At 38.3% G+C, this 13,830-nt stretch overlaps 1 protein-coding gene across 4 annotated transcripts in view; it reads left to right on the forward strand.

The window, feature by feature from the left end:
• The window catches only part of LOC135463629 (solute carrier organic anion transporter family member 4A1-like), a 123,325-nt gene that overhangs the window by 68,188 nt on the left and 41,307 nt on the right, over positions 1 to 13,830 (forward strand). For all 4 annotated transcript variants that reach the window (XM_064740972.1, XM_064740971.1, XM_064740974.1 and 1 more), the window contains one exon: positions 12,527 to 12,896. In XM_064740972.1, coding sequence (XP_064597042.1) covers positions 12,639 to 12,896 — 258 coding nt within the window. In that variant the 5' untranslated portion in view covers positions 12,527 to 12,638. The remainder of the gene's footprint in view (positions 1 to 12,526; positions 12,897 to 13,830) is intronic.

The following is a 13,830-nucleotide window of genomic DNA, read 5'->3' on the forward strand; positions in this document are numbered from 1 at the left end:
ATAACCCAAGTCTTCAATCGCAAATTGCTTCTGGGTGTTTCTAAACAGAGAGAAATAAGATATAAACATTATGAAATGTGATAAGTAAACAAACTTTCACCAGGGAACCAGAGAGAATGATTACAGTTTTATGACACAGGAGCAGTATTACAGTGATGTGGTTACAAGTAGCTGGGGTAGTGAGTAGAGTCTTGGTTCTGATGGAGGTAGAACTAGTGTACATGTAACACAGAGAAACAGACAGACAGGCACTGGGTTCAGATCAGGATAAGGGTCTGAGATGTTGGAAGTTTGCTGTCTGTATGTAGGTGTACATGTAACACAGAGAAACAGCCCGACAGGCACTGGGTTCAGATCAGGATAAGGGTCTGATATGTTCAACCCTCTAGATTCTTATCGCAGCCTGCAGAAAAAAATTAAAAAATCAAAAAATTAAAATTTAAAAATGATTTTCTCTCATAGTATTAGCATGGCCTCATAGCTAGTCTGAAGGTTGTCTATTGTTGTTAAGCCTCATTGTCAAACTCCAGTTACTTATCATTAACTGCTTATCCTTCCTTTGGAGCAGTTCCTATTGGTACTTATCATTAACTGCTTATCCTTTCAGTGGAGCAGTTCCTGTTGGTACCTATCATTATCTACTTATCTTTCCTGTGGAGCAGTTCCTATTGTTACTTATCATTATCTGCTTATCCTTCCTGTGGAGCAGTTCCTATTGTTACTTATCATTATCTGTTTATCCTTCCTTTGGAGCAGTTCCTATTGTTACTTATCACTATCTACTTATCCTTCCAGTTGAGCAGTTCCTATTGTTATTTATCATTATCTGCTCATCCTTCCAGTTGAGCAGTTCCTATTGTTATTTGTCATTATCTGCTTATCCTTCCAGTTGAGCAGTTCCTATTGTTATTTGTCATTATCTGCTTATCCTTCCTTTGGAGCAGTTCCTATTGTTACTTATCACTATCTACTTATCCTTCCTGTGGAGCAGTTCCTATTGTTACTTGTCATTATCTGCTTATCCTTCCAGTTGAGCAGTTCCTATTGTTATTTATCATTATCTGCTTATCCTTCCAGTTGAGCAGTTCCTATTGTTACTTATCATTATCTGCTTATCCTTCCTGTGGAGCATTGTTACTTACATTTAACAATACATGAACTTGCTGTGACTGCTTGCCTACTTGGCTATCATCACTTATTCTCCCTTTTATTGTGTTCAAAGGAAGTTCACTTTGTTTTGGTGGCATTTTGTTTTGATCTACTGTTGAAGTGAATGTGAAGACTTAAATAAACTCTGAAGAAAGGGGAATTGCCTTAATTTCCTTAACGACACTTCTCAGATTTAATCTCTGTTAAAAATATAAAATGTCACACCACACATGCATCCCCTTTAGTGACTAGTCAAAGGTAAGATGTTTTGTATCATTAACCTACAAGTATACCTTGTCTTCCTTGCAAATAATTTGACAGAAAAACATAATTTTGCGAACATTTTTTGATTGCACAACTTTATTGTTGGACAGTAATAACTCAGATTTCTGTGTACAAGCCGGATTAGTATATTGTAATAGATGAGTGACACTGTGACAAGTTGTAGATAGTGAAGCCTGTTTTATACCAGCTGTTATCTCATGGCTATTAGCCCTCTGGTAAAACAAGTCCACAGTCCTCAGATTCTGTCAAGACTCTAAATGTTGTTAGCTCAGAGTTGAGATATCCCACTATACTATTTGTGTTAAGTTAATTAGTGAGATTGAGACCATGTGTGTGTGGTTGTGCAGGGGTGGGGGGAACAGGGCTTAAGTCTTGGAAGTCCAGTACTGTGGGTTTCTAATTCATCCCAGCTGGTTTTTGTCCTAAAGGCATATATGTTTCCCACACAAAATTTTAGATGAAGTTGTTGATGCAAAGTTCAGTGGATATTCCATGCAGTGCCATGCTAAAGTTTGTGTGTTGAGGAATGAGCTCATGTCGGATTGTGGTCAGGCCCCGAAACCATGAAGCTCTCTTAGACTAACGTCACACTTAGAGCTAGTCTAGCTATATTAGACTAATGTAACACTTAGAGCTAGTCTAAGCTCTCTTAGACTAATGTAACACTTAAAGCCAGTCTTAACTTGTCACACTTAGAGCTCGTCTTAACTTGTCACACTTAGAGCTCGTCTTAACTTGTCACACTCAGAGCTAGTCTTAACTTGTCACACTTAGAGCTCGTCTTAACTTGTCACACTTAGAGCTCGTCTTAACTTGTAACACTTAGATCTAGTCCTAACTTGTCACACTTAAAGCTAGTCTTTACTTGTCACACTTAGATCTAGTCCTAACTTGTCACACTTAGAGCCAGCCTTAACTTGTAACACTCAGAGCTAGTCTTAACTTGTAAAAATTTTCCTGAACATAGTTTTGAACTCAAACCTATAGTTTTTAAGTTTGTCAAGAAAGTCCCACACTTAGTATCACGTGTGTCCTAGAACTTGAGCTTTAATTTAACTTAGACCTAATTTTCACCTCTTGCTTTAAAATTCTAAAATAATTCTGAGTTTTAAAATGCAGAGTTCTGAAGATATAGCTGTTTTGAAGTTATCACTAAATCTGACATACAGGAAATCTATCATGGCTTCCTGATCAAGGAACAAGTAACTCATTTGTTCAGATTATAGTATGGCTGTGTTAAGCTATGTGGTTCAGGTTATTGTATGACTGTATTAGGCCATGTGGCTCAGGTTAATGTATGGCTGTATTAGGCTGTGTGGCTTAGGTTATAGTATGGCTGTATTAGGCTATGTGGTTCAGGTTATAATATGGCCGTATTAAGCTGTGTGGTTCAGGTTACAGTATGGCTGTATTAGGCCATGTGGCTCAGGTTATAGTATGGCTGTATTAGGCTGTGTGGCTTAGGTTATAGTATGGCTGTATTAGGCTATGTGGTTCAGATTATAGTATGGCTGTATTAGGCTGTGTGGGTAAGGTTATAGTATGGCTGTATTAGGCTATGTGGTTCGGTTACAGTATGGCTGTATTAGGCCATGTGGCTTAGGTTATAGTATGGCTGTATTAGGCTGTGTGGCTAAAAAAAAACACAAAAAAAATGACTAAATCCCTGGAGCAAAGATGCCTGTTTGCATGAATTGTCACTTTAATTCCAACTTGAAAGAGGTGTCAAGTTTAAATTTGAAAAATAAAAATGAATCAATAAAATAACTACAGCAGGTGTTAAGATTTCATGTGAGGTCAGCTGTATGAAAGTTGTCTTTTATTTGTTTCTTTTTTATACTTTAAAGCCATGTTCAGAGCTTTAATATTTCAAACCATAATTCTGATAAAATAAACATGGTCAGTATCCTGATCAGAGGTGACATTGTTTGGAAATGCCATGTGGTCTTTTTGTTGTGTTTAAAATCATAAATCACTCTTACAATGACGTGTTAAAGTCAAGATTTCAGTTCAGAGGGGATTTTGTAGGGTAGTGAAAAGATTGTAGGATTGGTGGGAGAGGCCTGGTTGTTGTGGAAGTCATGTGGCTGATAAGCAACTTAGGAAGTCTAAACTTCTGATAGAAGGCTTTCTTCCATCTGCTAATTCACTTTTCCGTATGGCCGATTTTGTGGAGAGCGGCAAATTTCTTGAAATTAACTCCTGGTAAATTCCTAATTATGTCAGATACCAATGTGGATTGCACCAGAATCCGCTTACGAGATGCCGATATTTCTTCACCATCGCTGGATGAACCCACAGTAATGGCTGTCCTACGGCTGGGTAGACCTTTTTGGACTGTGCTATTGTCTTTGTACATCATATTATGGTGTAGGTTGTGTTGCATATAGCCAAACTTCGTGACTGTTGTGCATTGTATATAGCCAATCTTCGTGATTGTTGTGTGTTGCATATAGCCAAACTTCGTGACTGTTGTGCATTGTATATAGCCAGTCTTCGTGATTGTTGTGTGTTGTATATAGCCAAACTTCGTGACTGTTGTGTGTTGTATATAGCCAAACTTCGTGACTATTGTGTGTTGTACATAGCCAAACTTTGTGACTGCTGTGCGTTGTATATAGACAAACTTCGTGACTGTTGTAATTAACCTGTTCACTTCCTCTCCCTCTTCTTTTCAGTGTTATCTTCATTATGAGTTACATGAAAAAGTGAAGATTAAGACTGATCTCTGGCTGCAAACTGTTTTAGTTGAGGGGTTATAATGTCACAGGACTACACCAGTAGATTTTTGTGTTGAGATGGAGAAGTTAGTCATCTGTTTTGATGCTACATTATTTGTTTACAGTTTATGTCTGTAATTATCCCAGAATGCATGGCACACAAAGATACTGATGGCAAAAGGCTATTCAAGATCGTCTCTATGTACTCTACCGCTTTTCGTTAAGTCGTTAAGGTATGGCTGAAATACTGCTAAATTAAGAAAAAAAATGTTTGAACATCCGTAATTAGATCCATGAAGCTGCTTGTGTATAGAGAGCTTTTTAAAATGTTCATGAAGATGTCTTTGGGGAAACTTGTTAACATTTTCACTTGAGTTTTGTATTGAGTTTGGTGTTGGACTGCTAATATGGTGTATTAGACATGATTAAGAGGAGATTCCAGATCAAGCGGTCATAAACTTAGGTATTAGGGATGAAATGGTCCCCCCAGGGAGGTAGGATTTCTGTGTATTTCTGGATGGTTCTGTGGGGAATAGTGAAGGGAGAGGGGGGGGGGGGTTAGCAGTTTGCCAACTATAGTGATGCAAAAAAATCCTGTGGGTTGACTAGGGTGGTTAATAATGACAATCATACCAGGCCAAAAAACATCTATATACACTTAACAGTTTTATGTATACCTTGTTTGTCACATTTGGACAGAACATCTATTGTGTAAAGTTACAATTTTGTTTTTCCCTTTGTAAGAGATGATCTGTTGTATAAAGTTAAATTTTGTTTTTCATCTTTGGTCAGAACATCTATTGTATATAGTTACAATTCATTTTTTTCACATTTGAACAAAAGATCATCTATTATACGGAGTTACAATTCTGTTTTTCACATTTGAACAAAACATCAGCTATTATATGAAGATACAATTCTGTTTTTCACATTTGAACAAAAGATCAGCTATTATATGAAGTTACAACTCTGTTTTTCACATTTGAACAAAAAATTTGGCTATTATATGAAGCTACAATTCTGTTTTTCACATTTGAACTAAAGATCAGCTATTATATGAAGTTACAATTCTGTTTTTCACATTTGAACTAAAGATCAGCTATTATATGAAGTTACAATTCTGTTTTTCACATTTGAACAAAAAATTTGGCTATTATATGAAGCTACAATTCTGTTTTTCACATTTGAACTAAAGATCAGCTATTATATGAAGTTACAATTCTGTTTTTCACATTTGAACAAAAGACATGTTATATGAACTTATAATTCTGAAGCCATGTTGTCGTTAACATCCGCCAGAAATGAGTAAGCTTAGAGAGCAAAATGTCTCTAGAATACAGTATAGACAGCAGTCATTTTAACCAATATCTGTTTGTTATTGTTGAAATTTGATCAAACAGGTATATGCTCTCATTCATTATCCTTGTACATTATTTCTACTCAACTCCCTTAAATCCAGCCAATTAAACAGTTTTCAAATGCCTTCAGGATGTAGCATCTGCTGGGTTTAATTTCCACCCCTGCAAGCCCATTGGTGCCGGATTGGCAGTAGCAATCCTAACCTGATCCTTCCTGGAATATCCCCTGGGGGTGGGGGCTGCATGTAATAGACACCTAATGAGGCAAGACAGCTTAACACCCTTAACCTTCTACCTCCCACAGAGAGGATGCTGCCCTTGACACTGACTTTTCAGCAAACCTTTACTGATAGGTTCAGCCACTGCTGGGATGTTTCTGTCAAAATTTACTCCAAATCAACACCTGTAGATTAGTGGTAAAGGACTAAAGGAATCTTTCAGTCCACATTGTCCTTGTCTCTAGCCCTAACCCTAAAAATTTGACCACTTAAAAGCATTTTGGACGGAAATAAATGTCACGAGATGTTACTTCTGATGTTAAAATTTACATTTTCCCAGTAGGACATCATCCTACCTTTGAAACACTTCTCATAGCACCTTTCTAAAATCAGTAGAACTCCCAGAATCTGGAAAAATGAGCAACTTAGTCACGGGAGAAAGTTTAGGCCATTAGATCAGTTGATTCACTGGTGGTTAACGAAAACTCTAGAATTTTTTTATTGGCAGAGGAAAGGGAGGGGGAGGGGGAAGGGGGTGGTATGGGTGATGTGGAATGTATCTCATACATATAGTGTAGAAGATTTACTACTATTGTGAAAGTGGGCTTATGTTTTCAAGAATCAATTGATGTTTTTGTCCAGATGATATTTCTTTAATACCCTTCCTACAAATATATATGTAAGGTCTTATAAGGTGACTTATTATTTTTGACCAATCAGACTGTTCCAATTCATAATTGGACTTGTTTCCTTTTCCAGATATGTGGACATAACCCATTTCATTTACCTGAGGCATTAGCATATAGTTCTGATAGACCTGGGATAAACCCTACACACAGTTACCTCATAACATTGTAAGACCTTGAATTATTACAGCTGTTTTCTACTTTGTGCTGTGTTTGTAAATGTCCTTATTCCTGCAGGAAATACTTGAATACAGTCAGAATTTATTTCACTTTAACATGCTGTCAGTGGTGGGAATGCCCTTTGCTATTGTTAACATTTGTCTGAAATCGTGTTGAGTAAGACTTGAAACCAGACCAAACTCTTAGATCAATTCTACTTACACTTTTAATGTGCTATTGATGTACAAATATTGAAAAGTAATATTGATGCTATATTTTGTTGTAATAGACATTAAATGAAGGTTTCTTAAGATTTTAGACTAAATTAGCCGACTAAAAGGGTGCCCAAATTAAAATGTTGAATTTATCCCTGAAAGTATTGCCTATGTATAGATAAGGACTAGATGAGGACGAGAAGGACAGCTGATCATTCCTGTCAAATCTGTAGGCAAACTGGTAACATAGTGCTAATGTATTACAAGAAGACAGCTGTCAGTCCAGCTTGGACCCGAGTCCAAATAGTTATGGCAGTGGGCTTTTACTGATAAATAGAAAGTTGTCGGGCAATATCAGCTGTAGAGTCGGCATTTACACAGCTTATTGGTGACATTTTTATTTTTCACAGTTTGATGTTGTCGTCAATTCTTAGTTCAGGTGTTTATGGTGTGTAGCCAATCAACAAGATCAATATAAACATATTAGTTAAGCAGTTGTCAGTCAGTGGTTTACCAAGACCAAGGGAGCATTTTGTTCGGAGCTTCCCTGTGGTGTAAGGGGCTTTTGTTGATGATGTATGGGGCACCAGAGGCTCGGAACCGATGTGCTGAATAAGCTGATGTGTGTTAAGTGAAGCGTACGCGATCCGCCTGGCTTTTGTGCTGTGAGAGTCTGTGAAGGACTTGTTATTTCCTCAGCAGCAGACGCAATATATCGTCCGCCCACCCTGCGATATCGCCACTCCTCTGAATGACGTATTGATTAGTATTGTTCGACCAGGGGAGGGAATAGTGTCCCTGATTTACAGTGGAGGGGTTTTATATTCATTTATGCATTGGTGCAACTGGTTGTGACATTCAAATTCCAATCAGGATATATGAAAGATGTATATATATATATATATATATATATATATATGTTTCCATATACCTTTCAGGACAGCCCAGCATTTAATAATGTAGGCGTTGTTTTCATATCAACAGTTGTATCATACAATCAGTTATGGTTACACAACTAAAATTGTTGTTGCTCGCATATGACTCCACAGGGATTATAAAGACTAAGTTCTGTCTAATCCTGGCACATTTGCTAACCGGGGCTCGATCGTTACACGAAGAGAAACGTTCTTCTGGGCATATTATTGGCCTGCTTGGATAGAAAGCCTTTGGTGATGCGCCATGATACATGTGCTCTGCTCCTCTGGCATTGATTCAGAATTCGGTGAGTGCGGTAACTGATGGGGCAAGTTTTCAGCATGCCATGTACAAAGTGATTGAAGCTCTGTGTTGTGATAATGTGGGGAAAATGGTGCCTGCTGTCAGAATAGACGTTTGGGGTATTCTGGGTTTGGCCATTTCCATGTTTCATAGAGATTACTTGTACATTTATGTTGAGTTAGTTGGTTAAACTGCTGAATACAGGTGTAGGTAGGGGTTTTTGTTGTCCAGATTCATTTTCTGTTTTACTTAATACAGATAGGTTGTTGTTTTCTCAGGGTTGGTTGTTGTTTTCTCAAGGTGGGTTGTTGTTTTCTCAAGGTGGGTTGTTGTTTGCGAAAGGTAGGTTGTTGTTTTCTTAAGGTGGGTTGATCTTTTGTCAAGAGAGAGAGTGAATAATGGAAGTAATATAAGTGAACATGCAAACATAAAGTTCCATTGACTTTTGAACTTAAAGTAAGGATTCACTCTGGCTACCTCATTGTTCAGTGACAAACCACAGAACAACACTTTAGCTGACTAAATCAGGGAAGGTCGGTACTAGTGGAGGTAACAGATGTAAACCTATAAGTACTAACTCTCAGAAACTTTTGTATACATTGATCTAAATATATTCAGTGTCTATATATGGCTGAGTTGATGTAAGTGTATTCAGTTCCTATATATGGCTGAGTTGATGTAAGTGTATTCAGTTCCTATATATGGCTGAGTTGATGTAAGTGTATTCAGTTCCTATATATGGCTGAGTTGATGTAAGTGTATTCAGTGCCTATATATGGCTGAGTTGATGTACATGTAGGTGTATTCAGTTCCTATATATGGCTGAGTTGATGTAAGTGTATTCAGTTCCTATATATGGCTGAGTTGATGTAAGTGTATTCAGTTCCTATATATGGCTGAGTTGATGTAAGTGTATTCAGTGCCTATATATGGCTGAGTTGATGTAAGTGTATTCAGTGCCTATATATGGCTGGGTTAATGTAAGTGTGTTCAGTGCCTATATATGGCTGAGTTGATGTAAGTGTATTCAGTGCCTGTATATGGCTGAGTTGATGTAAGTGTGTTCAGTGCCTATATATGGCTGAGTTGATGTAAGTGTATTCAGTGCCTATATATGGCTGAGTTGATGTAAATGTATTCAATCCCTATATATGGCTAAGTGGCCTGAACAAGATGTTATTCTGTGACAGTGCAGCCTGTTGTCTATATGCTGTGCTTACAGCAAGCTGTTGGAGGTTAGTTGTAGTTAGATGGTGGTACATTGGTAGGTACGTTGGATTTCTAATTTGAATACAGCTAATGGAAAGGGCACATGGAACCATGTTAGTCTGAGTTCATCCACAACCCTCTGTCTGTCTTTACATTTAGGTGAGGTGCTTCTCACATATATTTGGTTTTCACCAGGTGTTCTCTTTCTATAGTTACCATTCCCTGCAAACAAATCAGTGAAATAAGTAAAAAACAGATGAAGTATTTGTCTATATTTTTAGGGGAGTGTGGCTGTAGGTCAGTTACTGGAATCTTGATGTACTTTTTGTGTGATTAAGTAGTTGGGGTCCAGACATGTTTCATTCGTGGAGCTATTTTCACCCATTGAATCTTCCCTCATACCAGAAGTGCCTAACTCTACCCTCAGCATTTGGGAAAATGTTACTGAGCTGTAGATTGTCAGGTGAAAATGTTACCAAATGTTACTGAGCTGTAGATTGTCAGGTGAAAATGTTACCCGTGTAGGTAAACTGTTACTGAGCTGTAAATTGTCAGGTAAAAATGTACACTCTCACATTCTGCTTCCTGCTGGCAAGTGCCCCATATGCTGAGCTCTCTAACGGGAGAGGTAAAGTACTTTACTTGTCAGAAGTTCAGCAGAATCACAATGATTACTTTACCTGCTTAAGATAATTAGCTAAACATGTCCATTGCATTCAGTATCACCTGTTCCCACCTGAGACTTGTTCAGGTGAAGCTATCACTGTGATTGACAGCTTGTCAGTTTGATTGACAGTTGAGGTAGGTTTCAGGTGAAAATGAGGCGGAGAGGAATTCAAACACTTTGGCATCACTTCAGCTAGTGTTCCATGTGTACATCTACTGCTTATGGGTATAGGGCTAAAACTGCCCAAGGTTTGTAACACGTCCTGCCCAGGGTTTGTAACACGTCCTGCCCAGGGTTTGTAACATGTCCTGCCCAGGGTTTGTAACACGTCCTGCCCAGGGTTTGTAACATGTCCTGCCCAGGGTTTGTAACACGTCCTGCCCAGGCTTTGGTTTACACCAGTGGTAACCTCTTCAGTGCTGGCTATATTGTGCCTAGACTTGATTAGGAAGAGTCTCAAACAGATTCATAGGCCTTTTGGTTCCATGAATCACCACTTAATACAACACTGCCCTTACTTATCCAGGTTTGTGGCTCAGGATAGTGTTATCGGACTCGGTAACTCACAGTATTTCATGGAGTCGATCCCACAAGCATGGATTAACTGCCCAGACAGGTCATATCAAACAGAGGTGGAAATGCCTTGGATCTTTGCCTTGTACTCAGAGTGCTATGGCCGTGTAACCAAAGCTTTTGGAACCTGATGGAGTTTCAGTAACCTGAAAAGCCCAAAATATTTTCCAGCTGTTTGAATGTTAGTATTGGTTGGTGTGATTCTCTCAGAAAATAATTGTGGAAAACGTTGAGAGATCATTGTTGTCCAGAATTTCCTTATCACAAATGTGTATGATTGGATTTTTATATGTACCAATGTTGCCAATACTGTGGTACTCTACATTTTATATGTACCAATGTTGCCAATACTGTGGTACTGGATTTTCATATGTACCAATGTTGCCAATACTGTGGTACTGTACATTTTATATGTACCAATGTTGCCAATACTGTGGTACTGGATTTTTATATGTACCAATGTTGCCAATACTGTGGTACTGGATTTTTATATGTACCAATGTTGCCAATACTGTGGTACTCTACATTTTATATGTACCAATGTTGCCAATACTGTGGTACTGGATTTTTATATGTACCAATGTTGCCAATACTGTGGTACTCTACATTTTATATGTACCAATGTTGCCAATACTGTGGTACTGGATTTTTATATGTACCAATGTTGCCAATACTGTGGTACTCTACATTTTATATGCCAATACTGTGGTACTGTACATTTTATATGCCAGTACTGTGGTACTCTACATTTTATATGCCAATACTGTGGTACTGTACATTTTATATGCCAATACTGTGGTGGACATGGTACGGAACATTTCATATGCCAATGCTGTGGTGGACATGGTACTGAACATTTTATATGCCAAGGTTGTGGTGGACATGGTACTGAACATTTTATATGCCAATGGGGGATTTATTGCATTTTCATGTATCTATTCATAATGTAAAATTTGAGTTTTGTTTGAAAGGAATAATTACGAATCTGAAAATGCATCAATATTTCTATTTCAGGAAAGAAATATATATTTTATTACACATAAAACTAATCATCATATGAGAGAAAAATCTGTGATGATGACGTTTAACACCAACCATTCAAATAAACAAATATAATTAAATCACTCATATTTACAGTGTGACTGTGTGAAGTACAAAACAATCCAAGGAGGCAACAAAAAAAAAACCCTAGTGAGACATTCAAGGCTAAAATTGTGTTCAACGAGTATTCTGTTTCAGTCGAACCAAGACAATAGCAGTGAGATAAAAGCCAGCATATTGTGAATGTAGTGCCCTGGCTTCACTATCAGATCTGTTTGGCTGCCAAAAACCAAGCGTGCCATGTTTGTGTGATAGTGATGGTTGTGGTGGTACCCTATGAATGAAGTAACTTGGCTTAGACCCAAGTGTTCTCACTACAGACTGTGTACCCTAGGGCGGATAAGTTAGCCATCAGGGGTCACTACATTGGAGGTTTTGTGGATGGGTTGTGGAACATGGACCCTATGGTTGTTACAGCAAAATCCCAGAGCTCTCTCATTTCTTGATGGTTTTTCTGCTGTGTGTTGATGTACTTGATGGTGCTTTTTACTATTTGGTACATCTTCAGTTTGGCTATGTCTACTTGCTTTAATTGGTGTATATAACATGTGCCACAGTGTATTGTCTAAAAGGGGTACACCTCTCAAGTAATCTTTCGTCAAGGGTTGGTGAGGGAAGGTATCTGTTTAGGCACAAATTTTCAACTTCTCGGTTCAAATCCAGGCTCTTCCAGTGCTTCTTTTTTTCATGCATAATAGTTTATTTCTTTTAAAAGTTCAGATCATTTATACCTGTAGACTTCCAGAGGTCATTTTTCTTCCCACTATCGAGTGATCATTTGGACGCGTTTGCAATAATGAAGACAGCCTTATTCAAGATATTAGTTACAAGTTTCTAACAAAGATTTCTTTTCCAGGCAACTTTTCGTCTCTAACTTTTGTTAGAGATATGTAATCCAGGAATGAACAAATATGTGGTAAGAATGAAGTAGTAGATGTCGCTGATGTTGTATTTTGGTGTCTTTTCAGCTCAAGGAACATGTGCAGCATGGATTTACAGTTGAAAAGAACTGTGAATTTACTGGAACCCTTCTGTGTTTTGAGGTAGGAGTGGAGTGTGAGCTGGTGTGGGGGTAACAGTATGACAAAGGCCAAGGTTTACGAACCAATGAGCTCAAATGGCCTTGTAAAGGAAATGAAAAACAGTAATGGTAACCATGGCAACCCTCTGCCTTTGAACCCTGAGATGCCCACAGAGTCCTCAAGTCTCCCGAAGGAGAATATACACGTAGGGGAGGATACTACTTGTGGCTGGGGAAAAGTCAGGCCCGATGCCTGCCAGAAGTTCCGCAGCGCAAAATGGATGCTCTTTTGGTTGTGCCTCGCCGGTGCAATACAGGTATGTGTTTAGTTCATTGTTGATGAACACTTTTTTCACAAATCTATATTCACCAATGCTCTACTGTAGCTTTCTCCAACATTTCCAAATAAGTCTACCAAGACTACTATATGAAAACTAAGGCCAGATTCAGGGCCTTTGTTTATCAAACAAAAAGGCGCCCAAACTATTCTGTTAGATCAAGCCCTGAAAACTTTGAAGGTTTATCATATTTCATGGGAATCACGATGGGAAGGCATGGGAATCACGATGGGAAGGTATGGGAATCACGATGGGAAGATATACGAATCACGATGGGAAGGTATGGGAATCATGATGGGAAAGTATGGGATCACCTTCAGAGCATTCATTGATCATGTTTCAAAGAGGATTCCAAAAGAGTAGCTACATCGAAGTACACATTTTATATGTTTTGTAGTGACATTGTTAGTTGCCATCTAGAAGACCGTTTGTTTACATTCTGTATTTCATGTAATGTTTGGTATGGAAAAATGTGCATATAGGCCTCAAAATGATACTTTTGATGGTATATATAACAGTTGAAGTTTCCTCACACTTCTCACAAACTGCTGAAGCGGACCTATAAGGTGGATGAATTGATCAAACTTCACACAAACTTCACACAAACTGCTGAAGTGGTACTATAAGGTGGATGCAGCAGTGGTCTGAAAAGGAGGATGAATTGATCAAACGTCACACAAACTGCTGAAGTGATCCTATGAGGTGGATGCAGCAGTGGTCTGAAAAGGAGGATGAATTGATCAGACTTCTCACAAACTGCTGAAGTCATCCTATGAGGTGGATGAATTGATCAAACTTCACACAAACTTCACACAAACTGCTGAAGTGGTCCTATAAGATGGATGCTGCAGTGGTCTGAAAAGGTGGATGAATTGATCAAACTTCACACAAACTGCTGAAGTGGTCCTATGAG

Source organism: Liolophura sinensis, chromosome 3, assembly GCF_032854445.1.
Source record: "Liolophura sinensis isolate JHLJ2023 chromosome 3, CUHK_Ljap_v2, whole genome shotgun sequence".
Classification (NCBI taxonomy): domain Eukaryota; kingdom Metazoa; phylum Mollusca; class Polyplacophora; order Chitonida; family Chitonidae; genus Liolophura; species Liolophura sinensis.